This window comes from Hemiscyllium ocellatum, chromosome 19 (genome assembly GCF_020745735.1).
Source record: "Hemiscyllium ocellatum isolate sHemOce1 chromosome 19, sHemOce1.pat.X.cur, whole genome shotgun sequence".
Classification (NCBI taxonomy): domain Eukaryota; kingdom Metazoa; phylum Chordata; class Chondrichthyes; order Orectolobiformes; family Hemiscylliidae; genus Hemiscyllium; species Hemiscyllium ocellatum.
The window spans coordinates 20,548,339-20,575,689 of record NC_083419.1 but is presented as its reverse complement, the minus strand read 5'-3'; the positions used below and the strand labels follow the sequence as shown (position 1 = coordinate 20,575,689).

The 27,351-nt window shown below is 41.0% G+C and overlaps 1 protein-coding gene across 1 annotated transcript in view; it reads left to right on the top strand.

Annotated features, from left to right (window-relative positions):
* LOC132824896 (receptor-type tyrosine-protein phosphatase R-like) overlaps positions 1-27,351 on the top strand; it is a 215,802-nt gene that overhangs the window by 120,262 nt on the left and 68,189 nt on the right. The window contains exons 7-8 of the mRNA XM_060839743.1: positions 10,793-10,979; positions 11,987-12,071. Of these exons, the coding sequence (XP_060695726.1) occupies positions 10,793-10,979; positions 11,987-12,071 (272 nt within the window). The remainder of the gene's footprint in view (positions 1-10,792; positions 10,980-11,986; positions 12,072-27,351) is intronic.

The following is a 27,351-nucleotide window of genomic DNA, read 5'->3' as shown; positions in this document are numbered from 1 at the left end:
ACACCTCCTCCCACCCTGCCCCCTGTAAAAACGCCATCCCATATTCCCAATTCCTTCGTCTCCGCCGCATCTGCTCCCAGGAGGACCAGTTCCAATACCGTACAGCCCAGATGGCCTCCTTCTTCAAGGACCGCAGATTCCCCCCAGACGTGATCGACGATGCCCTCCACCGCATCTCCTCGACTTCCCGCTCCTCCGCCCTTGAGTCCCGCCCCTCCAACCACTACCAAGACAGAACTCCACTGGTTCTCACCTACCATCCCACCAGCCTCCGTATACAGCGTATCATCCGCCGTCATTTCTGCCACCTCCAAACGGACCCCACCACCAGGGATATATTTCCCTCCCCTCCCCTATCAGCGTTCCGCAAAGACCACTCCCTTCGTGACTCCCTTGTCAGGTCCACACCCCCCACCAACCCAACCTCCACTCCCGGCACCTTCCCCTGCAACCGCAGGAAATGCAAAACTTGCGCCCACACCTCTTCCCTTACTTCTCTCCAAGGCCCCAAGGGATCCTTCCATATCCGCCACAAATTCACCTGCACCTCCACACACATCATCTATTGCATCCGCTGCACCCGATGTGGCCTCCTCTATATTGGGGAGACGGGCCGCCTACTTGCAGAACGCTTCAGGGAACACCTCTGGGACGCCCAGACCAACCAACCCAACTACCCCGTGGCTCAACACTTTAACTCTCCCTCCCACTCCACCGAGGACATGCAGGTCCTTGGACTCCTCCATCGCCAGAACATAACAACACGACGGTTGGAGGAAGAGCGCCTCATCTTCCGCCTGGGAACCCTCCAACCACAAGGGATGAACTCAGATTTCTCCAGTTTCCTCATTTCCCCTCAGCCCACCTTGTCTCAGTCGATTCCCTCGAACTCAGCACCGCCCTCCTAACCTGCAATCTTCTTCCTGACCTCTCCGCCCCCACCCCACTCCAGCCTATCACCCTCACCTTGACCTCCTTCCACCTATCACATCTCCATCACCTCTCCCCCAAGTCCCTCCTCCTTACCTTTTATCTTAGCCTGCCTGGCACACTCTCCTCATTCCTGATGAAGGGCTCTGGCCCGAAATGTCGAATTTCCTTTTCCTTGGATGCTGCCTGACCTGCTGTGCTTTAACCAGCAACACATTTTCAGCTCTGATCTCCAGCATCTGCAGACCTCACTTTTTACTTGAAATGCCCATCAGCCATGATTGAATGGCGGAGTGGACTCAATGGGCCAAATGGCCTTACTTCCACTCCTATGTCTTATGGTCTTATGGTCTTAAGCAGAGTCAGCACATCTTCTTGAAAAGGAAATCATGTCTGACTAATTTGTTGGTGTTTTGTGAAAGTCTCAACCAGAGTGGATAGAGGGGAATCAGTAGATATGTTGTAATTAGACTCCTAGAAGATATATGACAAGGTGCCTCACAAGATGTTAAGATAATAGCCCATGTTAGTGGAAGTAGTCTATTGGCATTGTTGGAGAATCAGTTTATAGGCAAGAACCAGCGAAAGGGGTAAGGGGTTCATTTTAGGTTGGCAACCCTTGATCAGTGGGGTTCCACAGGGGTCAGTGCTGGAACTGCAACTGTTTACAGTACGTTTTAATGACTGGAATGAAGGAAATGAATTTACAATCAAACACAAAAATAGGTGGAAAGACATTGTGAGAGGGAGACAAACAGTTTACAGAGAGACATTGATTAAGTAAATGAGAAAACAATTGGCAAATGGAGTATAATTTATGAAAATGCAAAGTTGTTCACTTGGGAAGAGAGATCAAAAGAACAGAATGTTAGTTAAATGAGAAAAACTGCAGAAAGTTGCATCACAGAGGAACATGGGGGTACTTGTGCACAAAACCCAGGAAGCTAGGCACAGGTATAGCAGGTAAATATGAAGGCTAATTGAATGTTGGTTCTTATTTTAAGGGGGTTGGAGTATTAGAGTTGGAAAGTCTTACTGCAGCTATAAAAGGCATTGGTGAGACCATATTTGAAGTACTGTGAGCAGTTATTGAAGAAAAGATATAATTTCATTGGAGTCTAGATTAGAGTGGTGCTGGAAAAGCACAGCAGATAGGGCAGCATCCGAGGAGCAGGAAAATCGGCATTTTGGGCAAAAGCACTTCATCAGGAATAGAGGCAGGGTGCCTGCAGAGTGGAGAGATAAATGAGAGGGGTGGGAGTGGGGGTGGGGAGAAAGTAGCATAGAGTACAATAGGTGAAAGGGGGTGGGGATGGATGTGATAGGTCAGAGAGGAGGGTGGGGGAAGACAGCAAAGAGTACAATGGGTGAATGGGGGTGGGGACGAAAGTGATAGGTCAGAGAGGAGGGTGGAGTGGATAGGTGGAAAGGAAAGTAGGACAGGTCATGAGGATGGTGCCGAGCTGGAAGGTTGGAACTGGGGTGAGGTGGGGACGGGGAAATGAGGAAACTGTTGAAGTCCACATTGATGCCCTGGGGTTGAAGTGTTTCCGAGGCAGAAGATGAGGCGTTCTTCCTCCAGGCGTCAGGTAGTGAGGGAGCGGCGGTGAAGGAGGCCCAGGATCTCCATGTCCTCGGCTGAGTGGGAGGGGGAGTTGAAATGTTGGGCCACAGGGCGGTGTGGTTGATTGGTGCGGGTGTCCTGGAGATATTCCCTAAAGCGCACTACTAGGAGGCGTCCAGTCTCCCCAATGTAGAGGAGACCACATTGGGAGCAACGGATACAATAAAGCATAGTGTTCGGTAAAGAGGGGAATGGGTCTGGGTGGGTTGCTCTTCGGAGGGTCGGTGTGGACTTGTTGGGCCGAAGGGCCAGTTTCCACACTGTAAGTAAACTAATCTAATCTAATCTAAATGATATTAGTGGATGTGCAGGTAAAGCTTTGATAGATGTGGAAGGTTCCTTTGGGGCCTTGGATGGAGGTGAGGGGGGAGGTGTGGGCGCAGGTTTTGCAATTCCTGCGGTGGCAGGGGAGGGTGGGTTGTTGGGGGGTGTCGACCTGACTAGGTAGTCACAGAATTTCATTGGAGACAGTTCAGAGAATATTCATTGAAATGATCCTGGGTATGAAGGGCTTGTATTTTGAGCAAAGGATAAATGGCTTGGGATTCTATTAATAGAGTTTAGAAGAACGAGAGGTGATTTAATTGAAACATATAAGATTTTTAAGGAGCTTGACAGGGTAAATGCTGAGAGGATGTTTCCCATTATTGGAAAGTCTAGGACCAGGGTGCACAAATTTAAGATTGAGATAAGGAGGAACTTCTAATCTGAGTGTTGAGAGTCTTTGGAATTCCTTGCTACAGAGAGTCCTTGTGTATATTTAAGGCTGAGATAGATAAATTCTTGATCAGTAAGGAAATCAAGGGTTATGAGGAAAGAACAGGAAAGTGGACACAAGGAATATCAGATCAACCATGAACCTATTGAATGGCAAAGTAGGCTTGAAGAACCAAATGGCTTTTTCCTGTTCCTGTTTCTTATGGTCTTATGGTTACTTCACTGTCACTGGGTCACATCTTTGGACTTGCCTCAGAACGAGACTCTGGATGTATCTACTGGCAACCACATCTCAAAGGCAATTAAAAACAGACAATAAATGCTGACCCAGCCAGCAATGCTGTGAAAGAATAAAAATAAACTGGAATCTGAATTATTCTCTCCTTATGGAGCTCAGTGTCATACTTTGGTTTACCATGCTCTTTTGAAGTGCTTTGTGACAATTTATGATGTTCAGTACATTTTATAAATATATTTGATTTTGCTGTACTGTTAACTGATCTCTTTCAAATTACGCATTTAATTTTATTAATAATTTGTTAAGCTTAATTAACATAATTATAAGTTATAACAACTTATAAACTTGGCAATAATAGTGTTAACTAAACAAATGTTCCGTGAATCAGGTTAAATAATCAAAGAGTGAATTATACAGAAATCTTTAGCATTATTTTTGCAGTGACATTTACATGCACATCATTCTGTATCTGAACATTGACCACACTTTGTTAAGTGCCAGTCAGGTTTGGTGGGAAGTACTATTTGGGAGAGTGGAAAGCACTAGTTGGAAAGGGAGGGATAATCCTAGTTGGAATAAATGGGAAATATTAATTGGATTGGTGGGATGGTTTGGTAGGCATCAATGAGAGGGAAAAGGTATAAAAGAGACCTAAGGGGCAACTTTTTCATGTCTGTGGAATGAGCTGCCAGAGGAAATGGTGGAGGCTGGTACAATTGCAACATTTAAAAGGCATTTGAATGGGTATATGAATAGGAAGGGTTTGGAATGTTATGGACCGGGTGCTGGCAGGTGGGACTAGATTGGGTTGGGATATCTGGTCGGAATGGACAGATTGGACCGAAGGGTCTGTTTCCATGCTGTACATTTCTATGATTCTATAACTCGCTAAGAGCTTGTCAGGATTGGTGGGAAGTGCTGCTTAGGATCATAAAAAAGCATTGATTGGGATTAATGGATATTGATGGTCAAGATCAGAGTGAAAGTTCACAGTGAAAGTTCACAGTGATCAGGGAGGGCAACAACAATTGCAATTCAGAGAGGAGAGAAACAGTGGTTGGCAATCGACCATGTAGTTTGAATGTGGAACTTTCAGTTGACCAAACAAATCTGGTCAATCACCATAGCCCTTTTAACGATTTGCCTGACCGATCTGCAGAGATATTACAAATAATTTGCTGTGTGAAAATCCGATTAGCTGAATTCTTTATCAGTATTTAAATTATTGCCAAATTTGGAAGATTCTAGGTTGAACTGATGCTGCACACAACTTCGTAATAGTTTACCCACATTGTAACACACTCCAGCCCCAACTGGTATGCATTTAAATTTGAGCTATACTGCAAGAATTAATTGCAGGAAAGAAACAAATTAGCTTTTTATTCCATGGTTTAAAAATCATAATGTGCTTTTAATGTTTTGGAACAAATTCTTTTGCCTGAGATCCACTGGGAATGGCATGTTTGTTTTTGCAGTGGCAGTAATTCACCTCTCTGAGATGTAACCCAAACCTTTCATCCCGCTCCATGGCCAGGGACGATCTTCCACCTAATTAATGTCTTCCTTCCATCTGCACACTTGTCACTTCATTTAAGTCAGCAGATCAAACCGGAGTGCTAGTGGAGCAGTACATGGAAGACAGGGATTTGATGCACAAAGAGGAAGCAACTCCCTAATCTGAGTGCACAAGGTTAGAGTGCAACATCTCTCAACAGGCAAACGTCCAGTTCAGTCAAATCCCAGCCCAACAAATGAACCGAAGGCCGAGGACCAGGACTGTGGGCGTTCCACATTTAGAGAGCTCTGAATAAACATTGCAGAGAGTATTTAAAGAAATGACAGCGCTTAAATAAACAATTTAAAACCATCGTCTGATAAGGTAGCATTACATTGTAATGAACAACAGCACAATTTTAGTAATCTACTAAAACTGGGCTGTGACCTATTCCCTGATTTATGGCCTTGAGCAGTCAGGTGGTCCAGTGTGATGGGCAGGTGGAGCTTCCTTTTTGAAGTAAATACTCCATTAATCTCATTTTGTAAAGACTACTCCTCTTATACTGATTACATAAAATTAACAGTGTCTCACATTTGTATTTTGACTCAATTTTCAATACGCCAGCCATTTCAAACTCTTGTGGTAACAAGCATCATTAAAGTCAGGCTCAGGATTCCCTCCACCAGCAGTTTAGTTCACTTCTACAGGTGGATGTATCAAGAATTTTAATACAGCAACAAAATGAATAGTAATTGTTATTGTTACACCTATAACAGCATTTTACTCCCTAATTAGGTTGCAGCTTGTTACTGTACAAGTGAATTCTTGATTATGTTTGCACAATTTGTAGTAACTTCAAGTTAATAGCAATTCTTCTTATTAAAGTAAAGATCTAGTGTTCTTAGGGGTTGCGTTTTTGGAAAATCACACAAATTCACAAAAGACAGTTATCTTTTACAACAGGAGTCTATTGGTTACAGCTGTGCATGGATTTAATATGTCCAGTATAGTAGAAGATAAAAGACAATAAAAATATTTTAATTCAATTAAAGACGTCCTGCTTGAAAGATCCATTAATAAATAAGAAATATATAATATTTGTCACACTTGCCTTTGTTATAAGGCTCTCCAACAGAATGCGAAGATGGTAACAAAAATGAACAACCAGATGCATGCACTCTATAAGACCATAAACCCATAAGACATAGGAGCAGAAATTAGGCCATTCAGCCTATTGGATCTGCTCTGCCATAGATGATAAGTTTCTTATCCCCATTCATTTGCTTTCCCCCACAACCCTTGATTCCCTTGACAATCAAGAACTTATCAACCTCTGTCTTAAAATCACTCAGTGACCTGGCTTCCACGGCGTTCTGTGGTAGTGAATTCCATAGATTCATCACTCTCTGGCTGAAGAAGTTTCTCATCGCCATTCTGAACTGTCTTCCCTTTACTTTAAGGCTGAGCCCTCGGGCCCTAGCCTCTCCTAACAATGGAAACATGTTCCCAACAACCACTCTATCAGTATTCTGTAAGTTTCTATTAAATCCACCCCCCCCCCCCCCCCCATTCTTGTAAACTCCATTGAGTATGGACTCAGAGTCCTCAAACATTCCTCATATGTTAAGCTTTACATTCTTGAGTCCATTCTCATGAACACGCGCCAGGGCCAGTACATCCTTCATGAGATATGAGGCCCAAAACTGTGCACAATACTCCAAATATGGCCTGACCAAAGCCTTATAGAGCCTCAGGATTACATCCCTGCTTTTATATTCAAGTCCTGTCGAAATAAATGCCAACTACTAAACAGCATGACAAACAACACATGAATATTAAACATGTTCTATTCCAATAAATCCTGTACAGTAGATCATGACATCTACAGCATCTCAGTTTTGTTTTTAGCAACTTAGGGGCATTTACATTTTTTGACATTTTCTCCAAGTTTCCTTTTTCTTCTGAAACCTATAGATAATCAAACTGCAATGGGTGAAATGAATGTAATGTTTTGTATTACAGGCAAGTTTGCAGATGGCAAAGATGTGAAGATTTACAACGTTTGACCAAATTGCACAAGAGCCCCTCTTTAAGATGCTAGGAAATGGCTAATAAACACTCTGTTCAGTACTGCCCCACGTATGGTTCCAGAATTTACAGAAGAGGGTTCTGGGTCGGATGAGTTGAGGATATTGTGTCATTTTGTTGTGTGAAGAAGAATTTTAATTTTGAGACTTTGGAGGACCAAGAGCAAATATGGGTCAGCAAGAATGGCATGATGTCCATGTGTGACTTGAGATGTGATAGAGCAGCAGGGCTTCTAGGTGGCAATCTGGGGAGAGTTGAAGTAATTGACTCTTGAAAGTGACAAAGGATTGATGAGATGAGGCACAAGTGGATTGAAACTGGGCAGAGACAGTCAATTTAAATGAGTTAGAAATAGATAGGCTTTACATTGGTGAGATATGGGTGTACACATTTAGATCAGAGTTGAATAGAATTCTATATTTAGAAACATGCCAGTATCTGGACTGGGAGGGCTTCAGTCAATAGCAAGAGTACAAATACTGTGGCAGGGTCTAAATACCGTGTCTCCAGCTGCTAACCAGCTCAAGTTAAAGTGCACCCCGATCAAAATTAGCAACTAAATTTTCATCTTCAATTCAGGAAGTTTAAGTCAGGCCATTTCCTACATTATGTTCCCAAAGTCAGAACATCAGTCTATTCAGCCAGAACTTTAGTCTTCATGAGTTAGGTTAGGCTGGAGTTGGGTTACCATCTCCTAAGGCAATGCTGAGGTGGCAATAAAGATGAGCAAATACCAACACTTGCAAGTATAAAGCCATCTCATTAGTTTAGTTCTATCCATTCATTGAGCAGCTGTATCAACAAAACAAGCTGAACAGATGACCAGTAATTTACTTTGTCAAATGGCCCCATTATGAATGCTTGCATGAACTCCAAGACTCAATAATGAATTCAGGCCTGTGAGTAATTCTTGCATCACTCAAAGGGAACTGCTAGCTTTAATTAATTGTCAGCTTTATAAGCTCATTATAGGTTTATTTTTCCTTGAAATAATTTGTCAATGTCTGTTTAGTTGGACTAAATTAAGAGATTTTATATAGCTTAAAGCTTTTATTAATGGGGAAATCAATGTCTGTGTTTGACAATTTTATGAGCTTTTAAAAAGGGAAAAACTCAAAGTAAATTTCTAATGGCTGACTTCGTTTTATAGAAGCATTTTAACAATCCTCCAGTATGAATATATGGTTTATTAGTTCTCTACTTAATAGATATTGGAATTTTAAAGGCTCAGCAGAAGATGAGACATTGAATCAATGTGGACTATGTCATGTCATACATGAACTATTATCTGATATTATACACTGTTGAATTCTAGAGAGAACTTTATTCATGAAGTACCTTAATGGCATGGAAACATCTATACAGTGCCAGTCAGTTTAGACTCCTACTTTTTAAGGACAGGGCCTTCTGACCAATCATTGTATTATGAATATATTGAACTTTCCAAACACCAACTAAACATAATCGTTGAATTTAGCAATAGTTTTTAAATTTTTCTGTCAATAAGTTCCTGACTCCACAGCAGCTTTTCTCCAAGTTGCAGAAACTTTCTTTCCTGATGTGGTTTAAACAGCCTTCAGAATCTCACCCACCCCCTTTCAAAACTTATATTTGGTACAGGCAGTTAAATAGAGAGTCCATTTCGGGTGTGTTGTGTTGTGACCCACCATATTTCCTGACCTGCAGAAAAAGTCAGGCAATAGGAGTTCAGTGCAAAGTTGTTAACCCATACATCTCACATTTGATCCTCCCAACACTGGTTCTCTCAGTGATGGGAGGGAAAAATTTAGCCCTCATGACTGTCAGACAAGTATAGATCAGTCAAGATTAGTGGTGGCGTGGTCAAACTATAAAGCTGAAAGTTAATCCTTTATCTGTGGATAATGTTAATTAATGAGCAAGAGAGGGGAAAATAGAACAAATCCTGGCTGAGTTCTGGAATTAATGATGTGAGTGAAAGAGGAAGTTCTGGTGGAGATTATCTGCTGTATTTGTATAGGTAAGAGTCAGACTGAGTGAGTTGCATTGTGCTGGACCATGGAAGAGAAACATTGAAAAAGGATGGAGTAGTCAATCGTATCATAGACAGTTCAGGAAGGATAAAGAGCAACAATGTGTAGTTCATAAGACATAGGAGCAGAAGTAGGCTATTCAGCCCATCAGGTCTGCTCTGCCATTCAATCATGGCTTATATGCTCCTCACCCCCATTTTCCTTCCTTCTCCCCACATAACCCTTCAACCCACTACCAATTAAAAATCTGTCTAAGTCCTCCTTAAATGTATTCATTGTCCCAACATCCACTTCACATGGGGTTGCCAAATTCCACAGATTCACAACCCTTTGGGAGAAGTAGTTTCTCCTCATCTCTGTTTTAAATTTGCTACCCCTTATCCTAAGCCTATGACCTCTGATCCTGGAATGCCCCACCAAGAGGAAGCATCCGCTGCACATCTATTTTATCCATACCTTTTATCATCTTGAATACCTCAATTTGATCTCCCCATATTCTTCTAAATTCCAGGGAGTCTGGGCCTAAACAGATCCCAGCCAATCCTGTTGTGATTTCAGTCAGGATTGTTTTACTGCTGTGACAAAGATAGAATCTAGACGAGGAGATTCAGTTAGAGAGCTTCAGTAAGGATGAGCATGGATTTAAATAATAAAAAATATGCTGAAGTACTTTGAAGGGGAGAGAATGATTGAATATAACAGGCTATATTTCTAAGGTCATTGATCTTGAGGCTTGACCCCAAAATTACAGGGTAAAATTTTCAATTAATTGCATAATATAAATGCAGTTTTTCTTGGTCACTGTAAGTCAATGTGCTACACAAGTCTCCTGTCATGGATTAGAGCTGAAAATGTGTTGCTGGAAAAGCACAGTAGGTCAGGCAGCATCCAAGGAGCAGGAGAATCGACGTTTCGGGCATGAGCCCTTCTTCAGCCCTTCTTCTTCCTGAAGAAGGGCTCATGCCCGAAACGTCGATTCTCCTGCTCCTTGGATGCTGCCTGACCTACTGCGTTTTTCCAGCAACACATTTTCAGCTCTGATCTCCAGCATCTGCAGTCCTCACTTTCTCCTATCATGGATTAGATCCTACAAAGCTTACTTTGTATCTCAAGTAATGTCACCATTCCAGTGTTTTTCAGTTTATCTAGAATAAATTAATTATATATTAGGATAGAGTTTAAATCTTCATATATTGTTTCACTAAAATATTAAAATTATTATGCGTACTCCTTTTAAAAATGACCTCAAAAATGTTAGCTGCACATAATGCTTACCAGATAAAATGGTGCAAATTCCTGAAGCTATGGTTAAAGTTACAGACAACTGATGCAGTGACTGCATCATAACATTTTGCAGTCGGCTTTTTACAGGCACTGCTGTAAAGCATAAGTACTTTGTATGCATTAATGAAAAGACATAAAATGTGGGTTAAAGGTTAAATCAAAGCTGCTTTGATTTTGACAGATTTCTGTTATACTTTGGTACTAAGTGGGCTAGATTTTCTTCCACCTGCTGAAAATGAGTGGGTTTTGAGAAGAAAGCCAAGTGCTAATTGGCAGATTCCTCACAGATTGTCAATCATCTTTGACTGTTGAATAATATGATTGTGGAGAGGCCCCAAGGAAAATGCTCCAGAAAAAAAAGGTGTTTTAATAAACATTTTCAAATATTCTTTAATTCGCAGGAGAGGCTCAAACGTATCGCTTACCTTGGATATGAGTACCTTGGGAAATGTTGAATCACTCAGTATTGCACCAACACCCCGTGAAAAAATATTTCTGGAGTATCTACAGACTGCCAGCCGGGTGCTCACAAGGTTGCAACTAAGTGAATGTGTAGCAAACGCCCAATCCCTTCAGGCTGAATTCATGGTATATAGCAGTCTATACAGTAAAGTTTGTGCCTCAGTTTAATCATGCAAATCCTACAGGCTATATCAGGAACCAATATTTGTCTCAGTTGCAATTTGAACTAGAAATGATCAACAATAGAATTTTTCTAATAACTTCTTTTTACTGGAAGCTGAATATTCCAGTCACTATCATAATATTTTAGTGTTATTATGTTTGATCGATAAATACTGTAGAGCTACCCTTCACCTCAGTCTTATGTTTGACATGTAAGACATTTGTGGAGGAAACATGGACATTGTGCAAAACAACAGGCAGCAATGTTAACGACTATTAATCTTTATTAAGGAGAACTTTACATCTGTTTCTCAAGCATTGTTGATAGCCTGTCACAAGACTTCCTTCATTACAAAACAGAAAGATGTGATAAAGCAATTTATTGTTTCAAATCATCTTTCCTAATGCTGGTATGCCATTATATTTGCATTATAATGAATCTCCTGTGCATCCTCCATTTCGCAATGGTTTGAATGTTTGATTATATGGATCACAGAATATTTTTCTCCTATTTTCTTTGGTTTTGTCCCATCCATGCAAATCAAATGTCCTGATGCAAACAGGAGTTTGGAACAAAATGTGAGGAATAAAGCAAGAAAGCTGCTCTCAGACCAACTGTTAATCATATAATTAATCTCACTGTACAGCTAATGAAACAAACTTCATATTAAAATAGGGAATGCTCCTATTTCCCAGTAAGATCTACATTTCTTCCAGCCTTTTGGAGCTCCATCCCAGAAAGATTTCACCTGGCACTCCCTGACTGGAGGATCAGATTAGCATATGGGATCAGAAAGGAAAGAAACGTGGATTCCATATTTTGTTGCAACTAATGCGCAGGTTTAACCAAAATATATATTATGGAATTCTTTTACCTGACAACATCTGTGTGTTTCTGCAGTGTGGTATGCAGTGCTGTAAGTACATTGGAATTTCTGAAGCTTGTGTTTCTTATTTCCTTCAAATAACAGGAAATTCCCATGAATTTTGTGAATCCCAAAGAGCTGAATATTCCTTGTCATGGAACTAAGAATAGATATAAAACAATTTTGCCAAGTAAGTACACCTGTTACACAATTCACCTTTCACTGTTAAATATTTGCTTTAAGTCTTATTTAAATGCAAAATGATTATTTTCTTTACTATTCAAGCCTCATTGGCAAATGTCAGTGCTGGTTTGTAAAATATGTTACACATTCATCCAATTATGTATTTTTAAATATAATGTTTAAAACTGGAGTCATGAGTAGGTTTAACGTGCCAGTGAGGAGAGTATGATGCAATGGGTTTTTGCGTCAGTTGCTAATACTCTTCACAAATTGGGTATCTGGGAACAAGCAGAACACTGGACCTTGACCAGGTAGGGAAAGTATTGCAATATATCTTAAACATATATTCGCATACATGTATCTTCTCTTTTGGGAATAGTGGAAGGAATCCCTGGCTGATTATTAGCCCATTGAACCACATCACTCCTTCCATGGACTGGTGAGTTGGACCTGGAACTTCAGGCCCAGGGGTAGGCAATCTGCCACTGCACCACAAGATCCCCATCAACATTTCAATTATACCATGTAATAATGACTTATACAGTCATACCGTTGTACAGAATCATCCATACCCATAAATATTCTTTCATAACTGTACTGTCTTAAGTATTCGAAGAGAGTGTGTAATGATAACAATTACTCCTTTCTAAAATATGTCTGATAAATGTGATTTTAGAATCCACAGGCTTGAATTATACCTCTCCAGGTACCCAGACAGGAACCAATGCTGGGTGAAGGACTAAAAAAAGCAAACACCACTTCTGTTTTTGCTTCATATGACACTGTTTTTCACATCACATGGAACATTTTGAGATATATCAGTTATGTTTGCTGATGTTATGTAACACTGCTACCACTGTCCCATATATGAGCACCTAACTCAAAGTCAACAGGTCAAACTGGCTGTCTCAAGTGAAAACAAAGTGCTGGAGAAACTCAGCAAGTCTGGTAGCATTTATGGAGGGAAAAACAGCTTAAGTGACCACTTAGGGCTTTAATCAGATGCAAAAACCCCCAGATGAAACTTTTTGCCCAAGCGAGTCATAGTGTCAGAGCAGAGAAAAAGCCAGTTATCTGCACCAGTTATCAAACATTCATCTATTCCAACCCCATTTTTCAACATTTGGCCTGTACTGTTATATGCTATAACATTTTGAGTGTTCATCTAAATTGTTCCTAAATGTCATGAGGGTTCCTGCCCCCAATACAAACAGTGAGTTCAAGATAACCAAAATCGTCTGAGTGAGAAAGACTTTCCTCAAACCCCTCTAAGCCTCCTGCTCCCTATCTTAAAACTGAACCCCCTTGGTTATTGATCCCACAACTAAGGGGAAATGTTTCTCCCAAGCTACTCTGCCAATGCCACTTAGAATATTATGCATCTGAAACCTGCCTCAGACTACCCTGTTCTTGGGAAAGCCAATTCAACCTATCCAGTCTCTCTTCATAGCAGAGTAGTTCCAGACCAGGCAACATCCTGATCTATCTCCTCTGCACCCTCTCTCAGGCAATTACATCCTTCCTATAGTATGGTGACCAGAACTATACCAGAGCTTATGAAGGAGCAGTGCTCTGAAAGCTTGTACTTCCAAATAAACCTGTTGGATTATAACCTGGTGTTATGTGAGGCCACAGCTGGAGTAAGTTATACAAACTTCATCATAACCTGCCTACTCTTGTATTCAAAGCCTTGACTGATAAAGACATAAAACCCATATTCCTTCTTAACCAACTTATCTACCTGTCCTGCTGCCTTCAAGGATCTATGGATATGCTTATCAAGTTCCCTTTGAAATTCCTTAGGTCTTGACATGCCTATGTCTTGCTGATCCTCTCAAATACATCACCTCACACATCTCTGGATTATATTCCAGTTGCCCTTATCAGCCCATGTGACCAGCCTGTCTATATTTTAGTAGAGTTTAAGTCTCTCCTCAATATTTACCACAGTGCCAATGTTCATTCCATCTGCAAACTTACTGATAGTAACACCTACATTAATGTCTTGATCATTAATGTGCATAACAAACAGCAAGGGACCCAGTTCCAAACCTAATGGTACAGAGGCTTACAGTAATAAAAATGCCCTTTGACAATCTGTTTCCTGTCACTAAACCAACTTTGGGCCCAATTTACCAAATTGCCCTGAATCCAGTGGGCTGTTACTTTCTTAGCCAGTCTGCCATGTACCATCTGTCAAAAGTCTTACTGAGGTTCATCAACTTCACTATCCTCATCTAGACACCTTGTTACCTCTTTGAAAAGTTCAATTTTCAAATTTGTTAGACATAATTTAGCCCTAACAAAGTCATTCTGGCGATCATTGATAATTTGTGACTTTCCAAGTAGAGATTAATTCTGTCCCTGAGCCATTTTTCCAATAGTTTCGCTACCGGAGATGTTAGTTTCTCTGGCCTCTTGTTTATTCCTATTTGGCCTATCTGGTTTATTCCTATCACCCTGCTTGAATAATGACACTACATTAGCGGTCCTCCAGTCCTCTAAAACTACATCATAACTAGTTACCCATATTTGTGCCAATAGATCATCTTCCTCATTGCAAATGCTGGTGCGTTCAGGCAGAATGTACTAAACTTGGTCTTTTTGACAACATTCCACCTTTGAGGCATACACAATGCTCAGCTTTGTTTCTCCTGTCGTCTAGTTTCCCTTGAAGCTTTCTGACTACCTGTTACTAGCTTAACTCCTTTCCAGTTACCCCTCGGGTTCCCATCCCCTGGAAAGTTTGTTTCAGCCCATCCCAATAACATTAGCAAGTCTCTCTGCAAGGTTATCAGTCAGAATCCTGTTCCATTCTAACCCCCTCCAGCTTGTACAGGTCTCACCTGCCTTGGACCTGATTCCAGTGCTTCAGAAATCTGATGTATTCCACCCTGTACCAGTTCTCTAGCCACATCTTAAATTCATCAATTTTCTCCTGTTCTTATGCTCACTAGTCAATGGCATGGCGAATAATCCTAAATGTATTGGTATCCAGGTCCTGATTTTCAATTTCCCTCCTAACTCCCTGAGTTCTGCTTTCAGAGTTTCATCCCTCTTGCCACTATTCAGATGGGTTTAAACTAGCTCAGCAGGGGGACAGGAAGCTGAGGTGTAGTTCCAGTGCACAGGAGGATGAGAGGAGGGAAGACAGGGACAAGATTTCACGATCACAGGAATGTGCTGACTGACAGCAAGCCGGTTTGAAGTGTGTCTACTTCAACGCCAGAAGTATCCGAAATAAGGCAGGTGTGCTTGCAGCACGGATAGGTACCTGGGACTTCAATGTTGTGGCCATTTCGGAGACATGGATAGAACAGGGTGAGGAATGGATGTTGCAAGTTCCAGGGTTTAGATCTTTCATTAAGAACAGGCAAGGCGGTAAAAGAGGGGGAGGTGTGGCCTTGTTAGTCAAGGGTAGTATAACGGTGGCTGAAAGAACTTTGGATGAGGACTCGTCTGCTGGGATGGTATGGTCTGAGGTTAGAAACAGGAGAGGAGAGGTCACAATGCTTGGAATTTTTTATAGGACTCCACAGAGTTCCAGGGAGGTGGAGGAGACGATTGGCAAAATGATTCTGGGTCGGGGGACTTTAACTTCCCCAACATTGACTAGAAATGCTATAACTCTAGTGTGTCGGATGAATCAGTTTTTGTCCAATGTGTACAGGAGGGTTTCCTGACACAGTATGTCTAAGGGCCGACAAGAGGGGAAGCCACATTGGATCTGGTGCTTGGTAATGAACCAGACCAGGTTAAGGGTGGCACGGTGGCATAAAGGGTGACACGGTGGCACAAGGGCAGCACAGTGGCACTGCTGCTTCAAAGCGCCAGAGACCCGGGTTCAATTCCCGCCTCAGGCAACTGTCTGTGTGGAGTTTGCACATTCTCCCCGTGTTTGCGTGGGTTTCCTCAGGCACTCCGGTTTCCTCCCACAGTCTAAAAATGTGCAGGTTAGGTGAATTGGCCATGCTAAATTGCCCGTAGTGTTAGGTGAAGGAGTAGGTGTAGAGGAATGGGTCTGGGTGGGTTGCTTTTTGGGGGTTGGTATGGACTTGTTGGGCCGAAGGACCTGTTTCTACACAGTAAGTAATCTAAAATCTAAAATCTAAAGAAGTTAAAAAGACCAAAGAGGACATGAGCAGTCTTTAGCAAATAGAATAAAGGAGAACCCTAAAGCTTTCTATAGTATGTGAGGAATAAAAGGCTGACTAGGGTAGGAATAGGGCCAGTCAAAAACAGAAGGGGGAAGTTGAGTGTGGACCCTGTGGAGATCGGAGAGGTGCTAAATGAACATTTATCATCGGTTTTCATTCAGGAAAAGGAGAATTTTGTAGAAGAGAAGACTGAGATACGAGATATTAGACTGGAAAGGATCGAGATTAGTTATGAAGAGGTGTTATCAATTCTAGAAGGAGTGAAAGTAGACAAGTCCCCGGGGCTGGATGGGATTTATCAGCGGATTCTCTGGGAAGTTAGGGATGAGATAGCAGAGCCTTTGGTTTTGATATTTGAGTCGTCATTGTCTACAGGTTTAATACCAGAGGACTGGAGGATTGCAAATGATGTACTCTTGTTCAAGAAGGGCAGTAGAGATGACGCAGGTAATTATAGATCAGTGAGCCTTACTTCTGGTGTAGGAAAGGCTTTGGAAAGGATTATAAGAGATAGGATTTGTAATCATCTAGCATGCAACAATTTGATTTCAGATAGTCAACATATTTTCATCAAGGCTAGGTCATGTCTCACAAACCTCACTGAGTTTTTTGAGAAGGTGACCAACCATGTAGATAAAGGTAGGGCAGTTGATGTGGTATACATGACTTCAGTAAAGCCTTTGATAAGGTTCCACATGGTAGGCTGTTGGACAAGATGCAGAGGCATGGAATTGAGGGGGATTTAGCAGTTTGGATTAGAAACTGGCTTTCTGAAAGAAGGCAGTGAGTGGTGGTGGATGGAAAATATTTAACCTGGAGTCCAGTTACTAGTGGTGTGGCACAAGGATCTCTTTTGGGACCACTGCTGTTTGTCATTTTCATAAATGACTTAGACGCAGGCATAGGTGGGTGGATTAGTAAATTTGCAGATGACACTAAAGTTGGTGGAGTAGTGGACAGTTCGGAAGAATGTTACAGGTTGTAGGGGACTTGGATAAACTGCAGAGGTGGCAAATGGAGTTCAATATGACTAAATGTGAGGTGATTCACTTTGGGAAGAATAACAGGAAGGCAGAATACTGGGTCAATGGAAAGATTCGTGGTAGTGTGGATGCGCAGAGGGATCTTGGAGTCCACGTACATAGATCCCTGAAAGTTGCCACCCAGGTTGATAGTGATGTTAAGAAGGCATGCAGTGTGTTAAGTTTTATTGGTAGAGGGATTGAGTTCTGGAGCCGCAATATCATGTTGCAAATATACAAAACGCTAGTGTGGCCGCACTTGGACTATTGTGTACAGTTCTGGTCGCCATATTTCAGGAAGGATGTGGAAGCATTGGAAAAGGTGCAGAGGAGACTTACCAGGATGTTGCCTGGTCTGGAGAGAAGGTCTTATGAGGAATGGCTGAGAGATATGCGTCTGTTCTTATTGGAAAGAAGAAGACTAAGAGGGGATTTGGTACAGACATACAAGATGATCAGAGGATTAGATAAGGTAGACAATGAAAGTCTTTTTTCTAGGATGATGATGTCAGCTTGCACAGGGGCGGGTGGGAGAGCATAGCCAAAAAGTGAGGGGTGATGGATTTAAGACAGATATCAGACGCAGGTTCTTTACTCAGAGAGTGGTAAGGGTGTAGAATGTCCTACCTGCCAATGTAGTTAGCTCAGCCACATTAGGAGCATTTAAATAATCCTTGAATAAGCACATGGATGGTGATGGGAAAGTGTAAGTGGACGAGCTGAGAATAGTTCACAGGTTGGCACAACTTTGAGGGCCGAAGGGCCTGTTCTGCACTGTATTGTTTTATGTTCTATGTTCTGTGATCTAATGTCATTGCTACCAATGTACAGCACAACTTCTGGTTGATATCTCTTCCCTAAATGGATATCCTGCAGCCATTCTGTGACATCTTTGTCTCTGGCACCGAGGAGGCAACAAACCATCCTAGAGTCATGATTCATGCTGCAGAAATCACTGTCTGATCTCCTGACTATGGAATCCTTGTTTAACTTTACCCTGCCATACTTTCTCCTTCCCTATACAGCTAAGATACTACTGGTAAAGTGGACCTGCCTCTGTCGGCACTCCCCTGAGAAACCAGCTTTTACTAATTTCCAAAATGGAATATTGATTGGCAAGCACAGTAGATTCAGGCAACTCCTGCACTACCTGCCTGGGTTTCTTAGATTGCCTGGTAGTCACCCATTCCAGCTCTGCCTGTACATTTCTAATCTGCAGTGTGGCTACCTCCCTATATGTTCTAAACATGTAACCCTCTGCCTCATGGATGCACAACAGGGACTCAACTGCTGCTCAATTTTCAAAATCTGGAGCTTAAGCCTGTGTTGTCAATAACACTTCCTGCTTATATGTTTGTTGGGACGTATGATATGTCTATGACTTCACATATTCCACTAGATGCTCACTTTGCCTGTCCCTGCTGATCTGCGTTCTAGAAATCTGAAAATTATTTATCTTTAGAATATATATAAACTTACTACCAAAATATTCCAATAAATTCATGTTCCTTCACTTATGTTGACATTATTTTCATTAGATATTGCTTTAATATTGCATATTACTTTGATTTGCTTTAGACTCACTCATAACAGCAGACTCTCGCCAATCAATAAACTTATTTCCTATGGTGTCTCTTGGATTTTTTTTCTCATATTAGCCTCTTTTCAGCATTATAGTCAGAATGAATGTTCTTTAAACTTACTGTCTCCTGTCTCACACTGTTTTTCAAAGGAAGCCACTCCCTGTTCTTTGGGCTTTTTGTTTTATAAATTTGTCACTTCTTTTATTAGTGCTATGTTCAGGATGAAGCCGCTCCTTATTCTTCACCCTTTTAAAACTTGCTTCTTCCTCTCTTCCTCTGTTCAGAAAGAACCACTGCCCACTTTCCATTCTCATTTTAAACTTGCCGCATCATGTCTTGGTGCTCTGTTCAGAGCAAAGCTGATCTCCACTTCATTTTTATCTTGCATTGTGTGCTCCACACTCTACATGCTGTTTTTAACCTTGCTGCCTCCTCTCTTGGTACTCTGTACCACTCTTGCTCTGCTTACTCTTATTAACCTTGTCACCCTTTTCCCATTCTGTACTCAGAATGAAACTCTCTGTAGCGATTGTAACGAGGACTGCGAGGTGGACTTCATAGAATATGAATTCCCCAATTGAGTCTGTTGATCTAATCCAGTCAGGGAGCCCTGGCTGACAGATATAAACAGAAATGTCAGAGGTTTTGTCCACTCTGAAAACTGGCTCTGAGGAAGTTGGGTCAGTGTCAAGGTCCCTCCACGTGTAACTAAAGGGTGACTTGGTGACAGGATACCAGCCTCTGTGGAGGTTTTCACTCTCCACTTTCCACACTTTTTAAACTTGCTGTTTGCGCTCTCGGTGCTGTGTTCACAGTAAAACAAGTGCAGTGCCCCTTGCCTGTGAATCAAAGGCTCTGGATTCAGCCTCCACATTAGGTCCTGATGTTTAAGAAAACTGTGTTTGTGCTCAACCAGTTTGGGAATGCATGAACACACCTTCCCTGAGCATCAGGTCTGGAAATGAGCCTCAAACCCAAAGCCAGGGATGCTACCCGTTCTGACACAAGACCTCCAGAGAAAGGCATTTAATTGGGCAACTCTTTTTGTGGTAATGTTTTAGATTCATGGTCACTATAACTGATAATAGCTTTTATTTAGATTGTATGTTCATTTCATTAAGTTTATAATTGCCATTTGGGGTGGGATTTAAACTGATTTCTCATGAATACTGATGCAGGCTTCTGGATTATTCATCCAGTAACATAATTATTATATAATCATATCCCCATGTGCAGTGTTTTTTTTATAATATCTCATTAAAATAAAGTTTCCTTGAAGAGCTGTTCTACACATTCTCTAAGGATAGAAGTGGATTCAATTCAAAGTCAGCCAAGAGAAGCCAAGTGCCTGTTCCCTAGTTTTAATACTTCACAGTTAAACTATTTTCCTCGATAAATTGGAGTGCCATCTGAATACATTCAGCTTCTGCTGAGGTTTCATTGCAATTCTGCAATGTGAAAATGGAAAGATTCAATGTTTGTGGCAAACCTGAAAACAACCAGAGACAATGTTACTCCATGATGGAAGCTGAAGAGATCGCCTTGAATTTTAACTATTCTCTTTCACACACATAGAGTTCCTACCTCTGGATTCTACCAAAGAACACTTTTAGGTTTTGTTTTTAAATTGTTGGAATGAATAATAACAGGCACAGAACTTTTTGTTCTCTTTCCCCATAGCGTTTGACTTGCCAAAAATGTTAACTCAACATATAAATCCAGTTTAATACTCAAAGTAAATAAATTAATCTTTAAGTATAGACAAGATGGTAGTCAGAAGAAATGTAACAAAGTACAGGGATTTTATTAGTGGCAGTTGTCACAGTAAAGGAATTGAAATACTAAAGGCAGAGGGAAGGTCATATTGTAATATTTACAAGTGGCTGAGTTGCTTTGGTTTTCAAATCACAGGCAACTTGATGGTTATTACGTGAGGAATTTTTCCTTGTGCTGTTATGCCTGAAAGAGCATCTGTTTTTGTCTTGTGGCTTCTACCTTATGTATAATGAACAAAGGACAGTACAGTGCAGGATCAGGTCTTTTGGCCCACTAAGCCTGATCCTGCACTGGTGCCTTTCTAAACTAGGAAACCTTTTACCTCTAAACAAACTGTACCCCTCTAGTCCCTGCCTATTCAAGTGTCTGTCAAGATGCCTCTTAAACATGGCTTTCATATCTGCTTCTAACACCTCTTCTAGCAACACATTCTGGACACTTACCACCCTCTGTGTAAAAAACATGTCTCTCACATCTCCTTTAAACATTCCCACTTTTACTTTAAACCTATGTCCCTTCATAATTGACGTTTCTACCCTGACTATCTACTATATCCATGCGTCTCATAGTTTTGTAAACTTCTATCAGGTCGCCCCCCTCATCCTTCAATGTTCAAGTGAAAACAAACGCCCCCCCCCCCCCCCCCCCCCCCCCCCCCCCCCCCCCCCCCCCCCCCCCCGCCATTCCCCTCAACAAGTTTGTCCAGTCTCTCCTCATAAATAATACCCTCCAAACCAGTTATCATCCTCATAAGTCATTTTGGTTTATTTTCAAATTCTCCATATCTTTCTGGTGTTATGACAACCAGATCTGTATGCAATATTCCAAATGTAGCTTATCTAAAATTCCATACAGCTGCAATATGACTTGCCAATTTTTACACTCAGTGCCTTGATCACCTTATCCCCTTGTGTTGCCACATTCAGGAAACTGTAGACCTGCACGCTGAGATCCCTCTGTAAGTTAATGCTTGTAAAGGCTCTGCCATTTACTGTATACTTCCCTCCCTTATTAGACCTTCCAAAATGCATCACCTCGCATTGTCTGGATTACATTCCATCTGCCACTTCTTCAACCATGTCTCCAGTCTGTCTAAATCCTATTGTATCCTCAAGCAAATCTCCTCACTGTCCCCAGCTCTTCCAGTCTTAGTGTTGTCTGCAAACTTACTGATTAGACCTCCTAAATTCTCCTCCAAACCATTTATATGGATATTATAAACAAAAGGGGTCCCAGCACTGATCCATGAACACCACTGGTCACAGCTCTCCAGTCAGGGAACACCCTTGCACTGCTACTCTCTGTCTTCTATGACCAAGCCAGTTCTGTATGCATCTTACCAGCTTGCCAAGGATCTGATGTGACATCACCTTCTTTGTCAGCTTGCCATGAGAGACCTTGTCAAAGACCTTGCTAAAGTATGCTTCCCACATAATGCAGCACTATTCCTAGCTACATGCCAAATTTGATTTCATCACTTCCTGTGATTTGCTGCTGCATCTACTGTGCTACTTCATTCCCCAATATCTAGCATTTATTTAAATATAGAGAAAGATTTGTTGCTCCTGGAGTATATCTCAGAATGTCGAGTTTAGGTTCAGCAATCCCCCATGTTTTCTCCATCTATTCAGCCACTGGCCAAAAACGCTAAAGAAATATACATTTATCATAGTTCGGGAGTTTGATATCGTATGATATGTAAAATTTAATCTTAAATTGAATAATTATGACCACATCTAAGACTCAGTAGGATAACCGTTCAGAGCAAGTACTTTTAAATGTGAGCTGCTCAAAAGGCATTGATTGGAAAATGCATTTAAATCTGGAACAGGAAATTTGAATACACAATGAATGGGTGTACGTTGGCAAAGATGTAAAAGGAAAAGGATTTGGGTGTGATAATTGGTCATTCATGAAAATATCAGTCATTGTGAAGCTGTTTAGTATGCAATTCAAGTACCAGACCGCACTTTGAGGGCATTTTGTTGTGTATTAAAGGTAAGTTACTTTGAGGTTATTTATCTCATTTGAGCACATTTACGGATGACTGGAGAAATTACATTTAAAGTGTGTACTGACCTCTCTGCTACAAAAAGATTCATTGATCACCCCCACCCCCCACATTATTTGTCATGTATTGCCTTGTTCTTCATATCCTCTTAAAGTTTCTATAAGATTGGATAGGGTTGCACCATGATTGCTATGATTTCAGAGTCTTAAACACTCACCAGGCAACCCATGTCCTGTACGCTGCAGGAAGCTCACAATATCCAGCACCATTCCACTAAGTTGCAGGTAGAGGAACAAGGGAAACAACACAATTCAGTTCTGTCCACTTCACACTAAATAGCAAGAAGCTTCTGTTACGACAACAGAAACAATAATGAATGTTTGGCTGGGTTTCAAAGTCTATTAATCACTCCCATTTAGCAGGCGTTCTAATCCAAGAACTATTGAAACTTTTAAGAGCTGTGGTGACTGAATATGCATTTAATATGTTTATAAATACAATAGACACTTAAAAGATTACAATTTTTTTGTACTTAACTGTATGCGAGTTTTGAGGGGTGGTGGTGAGTGGGTGGGTCGGGTGAAAGGGTATGGCAGTGGCATGTGCAATGGATAGGAGGGTTCAGGTGTCAAGGGCTTTACAATTGTGTTGGGAGCTGGATTATTATGTTCAATGATCAAGACCAGGCTTCTAACCAGCTAGTCTCTACACCTATACTCATCACAAACTTCATCATGGCTCACATGGTGAACCCAAATCCTATGAAAAAGAGAAAAGTCCCAGGCAATATCACATAGGTTAGATGTGCATTTTGAAAAGTTTTGGACAGAACAGGTAGAATTTTCCCAATCCTACAGCAATGGTCAAACTCTGAAGTCAACCTTTGCTCAGTTTTAGGTTAATAAAAAAACATGAAATATTACAAAGCACAGCTTCCAACTCTACTTCCTACCACTAGTGTCAATAACAGCTGCTTTGTACTCATTTGAGTAAACCTAAACAAGTGGCCAAATTAATTAATTAATAATCTCTTTAAGATTGCTGACCACCTCTTCATATATGCTCAAATAACCATCCATTAAATGCCTCTCACTGTTTTCATACTTACCCTTATTATAGAGTTAGTAATGTTGTTTGAATAAAGGGAAAGGATCAGGATACAATATTGGAGTTGTGGTTGCAGATGGTCTGACACTGATGAGCAAGGTGGATGACAGCCAAGTGCAAATTGGTATGTCTAGCCAGTCCAGCTTTCTCTGTAACATTTTCATGAAAGCAGAAGAAAACAGGAGGTGAACAGAAAGTTCAGCTGATCTAAAAGAATCAGAAACCAATGCACCTGCGCTGGTAAGATTAGATTACTTACAGTGTGGAAACAGGCCCTTCGGCCCAACAAGTTCACACCGATCCACAACCCACCCAGACACATTCCCCTACACCTAACACTAAGGGCAATTTAGCATGGCCAATCCACCTAACCTGCACGTTTTTGGATTGTGGGAGGAAACCAGAGCAGACCCACACAGACATGGGAAGAATGTGCAAACTCCACACAGAATTGCCTGAGGTGGGAATTGAACCCAGATATCTGGCACTGTGAGGCAGCAGTGCTAACCACTGTGCCACTTGGCTGCCCAATGTCAGTTTTGTCTCATCAGTGCTGAGAAAAGTTGATATTAGGATCACTGCTTTGCATATAATCATGTTGCATCCAACCTATAGGTAGTTGATGGCAATGAGGTCCAAACATAGAAAGATATTCTAACCCAATGATAAAATAAAGCAAAGAACTGTGGATGCTGAATAAATGAAACAAAAACAGCCATTGTTGGGGAAAATCAAGATGTCTGGCAGCATCTCTGGAGAGAAATCAGTGTTAAGATTTTGAGTCCAGTGACAATTTCTGTTTTCAATTCGAACCCATTGGACTGATACTTCATACTTTGGTCAAAAACTTCAGCAAACACAACAACGAGGAGAGCTGTTTATTTGAGATAGCATAAAAGGAAAGGAAAGATAATTTATTAATCGTCTTTCACAATCTCATAGTGACACCCAAAATACTTTACAGCCAATAAAAGTACTTTTGAAGTGTAGTCATTTTTGTAATATAGATAAGTTTCAGCCAATGTGCACACAGCAAGGCCCTATAAGCAGCAATGAAGTACATGACCAGATCATGAGATCATTGGTTAAGGCCAATATATTGGCTGGAACTTGGGACACTTCAACTGTTCTTCTTCAAACATTTATACCTAGAGGCAAGTGGGCCTTTTTTTAATGTTTTGCGTTGATTGATCTTATGAATTGAGTAGATTAAATCTGAAATCTATTCCTCTGGAGACTAAGCAATCTAAAAGAATGTCGGGGTTAGCAAAAATATTACGAGTCGTATGGTTTAGTCATTGAACTCCATGCACAACAAGTGAAGTCAACATCAATGTCAGTAGTAAATGCTATTGTCCAGTAAATGAAATTTATCATTCCCAAGAGCATAGCTTTAGGACTGGTATCAAGATTCTGCTGCTCACATATGGGAATCAAATCATGAATTCTCACTCTGAATTTTAAAAAAAATTTCCTCTCTTTACGAATTTGCACATCAAATTCAAACATAAGGTTTGTCGAAGGTAAACGTAAGGTCATCATAGTTCCATTGGGGTTTGTAATGAAGTTATAAAAACATAGAGCAATCAAGATCTTGAACAATATTGTCAAACTACCTCCTACTTTCTACCCCTCCCCATCTCACTTAAAGATTCTATATCCCAGAATATTCAGTGTCAGTAGTGTCTCTTCTTCAGGCATGTCTCCATGTTGGCAATGCTATCAAATCTCCATTCATTTATTCTCTTCCCGACCCACAAGACCCCTTGTACTAAAATAAATGCTATCTAGCCTTCCCATGTTTCCTTTTGCCCTAACTTGACTATATTTACACTGTTTTCTAGACTGATTTTCTTCTTCCTGTAAACTTGAAAGTGTATAACCCCCCTACTGCACCTTCACTCCCTATACCAAAACATGCCAAAATAGTTTAAACCCCCGCCAAATGCACTAGCAAAAACCTTACAAGGATGTTGGTATCATTCCATTCAGGCACACTGTGTCAGATTTGTACAAGTTGCACCATCACCAGAAATGAACCCAGTGATCCAGGTTTCGAAAGCCCTCAATCCTGTTCCAACTCTCCAGCCTTTTCTATCCACCTGCTTGCTAGGACATGGCATTAGAAGTAATCTTTGAGGTCCTGATTTTTAATTTGCTACCTTGCTCCCTAAATCTTGGTGAGCATACAGATGATTGGTAGCTATTGTCTTTTCAACAGCACTACGTTCCAAGGATAACCACTAGAATAAGAGGAGTCAAATTTCAGGTAGTTTCAGGGCATCACCACAACAAGGCTTGAGAGGTAACAGGGCGACTGGGATTCAGACTCCAATGGGGAAAGATCAAGAGGAAATGCAGGACCTTCTCTGTGGAGCCAGTTGGGTGGATTCCTCCAATGGGCCCAGGAAACCGGCAAAGGTTTACCTGACACCAGGCACGCAGCTGAGGCTGTCAGTCACCTACTTTGAATAGGTCTCTCCTATCAGAATAAAATAATGGCAGGCCTTGATACATCCAATGGTGGCCCAACACCTTCACCACTCCCTATAAAATTTAAGGTGGGTCAGAGACAGGCAGGTAGGTAGTGGGCAGGTCATGCATTTCATGTTATGATCCTTCCCCCATGTAAACTATCCTGCAACAGAACATATCGTCAGTTCAAGGTAAAGAAAGAGGATGCTTCAAGTATTAAAGCTTTTCTAATGTTGGAGGAGTACAGCTGCCGATATGACATTACAACACAAAACACTGATGCCCAAGTAAAGGGTAATGTATGTGGCAAGTATAATGTGAGCTAGCTGGATAGGTATCCTATAAATCAATTCCTACAGAGTGTGAGGAGCCTGCTCGTGTCAGCCAACTTCTGGACAATTTAAACAAGCTCTTGTAAATTTTTCACTTTGCTTTTACAAGTCGTCAGTATTCTGCATAAATATGATTGTGAAAATCTCTTCTTAAGCAAACTGAGATATTTTCAAGCTGAGTGGCATACATTCTCTGTGCATTATTGTTCAGAAGTTCAAGAAATCACCTTTTACGTTTTTACATAATTGAACAATAAAGTCAAATTTGTTTGCACTATAGTGCTTTTGTCCTTTGGATTCTTTCTCATATGTCTGTCTGAAAGCATAGGATGCCAAAGCATCTGATGGCTTTGGTAATATAATTGTTTGAATGCAGAGGATGTCTCATGTTGTTCAGAAGTGAAAAGAGTTATGCCAGACAATAGTAAATTAGTTAAAAATAATTTTGTACATGTTAATGGACATAAATTGTCAATTTTGATAATGGCATTTTTAGGATAAAGCATTGATCACATGTGCAAACATTTCATAAAACCTAATATACCTTCGTGCTGACCTTGAGGATAACAGCCTTTGTATGCATAAATCATATTGTACATATAAATTTCTATAGTGATTTATTATTTCAATGTTTGCAAATAATTTCTAGCCACTCGAACATTTGGCATAACTCAACTGAAAACATTGAAAGTAGTTGATGAACATATTTAAGCTGCAAAAGAAAACAAAAAATACCCCACCTTCACTGTTGATTCAAACCAGTTTGGTTACAAATTGGAATTGATGGTGCATGATTCGCAATGAGAGGAAACCACACCAGAAAT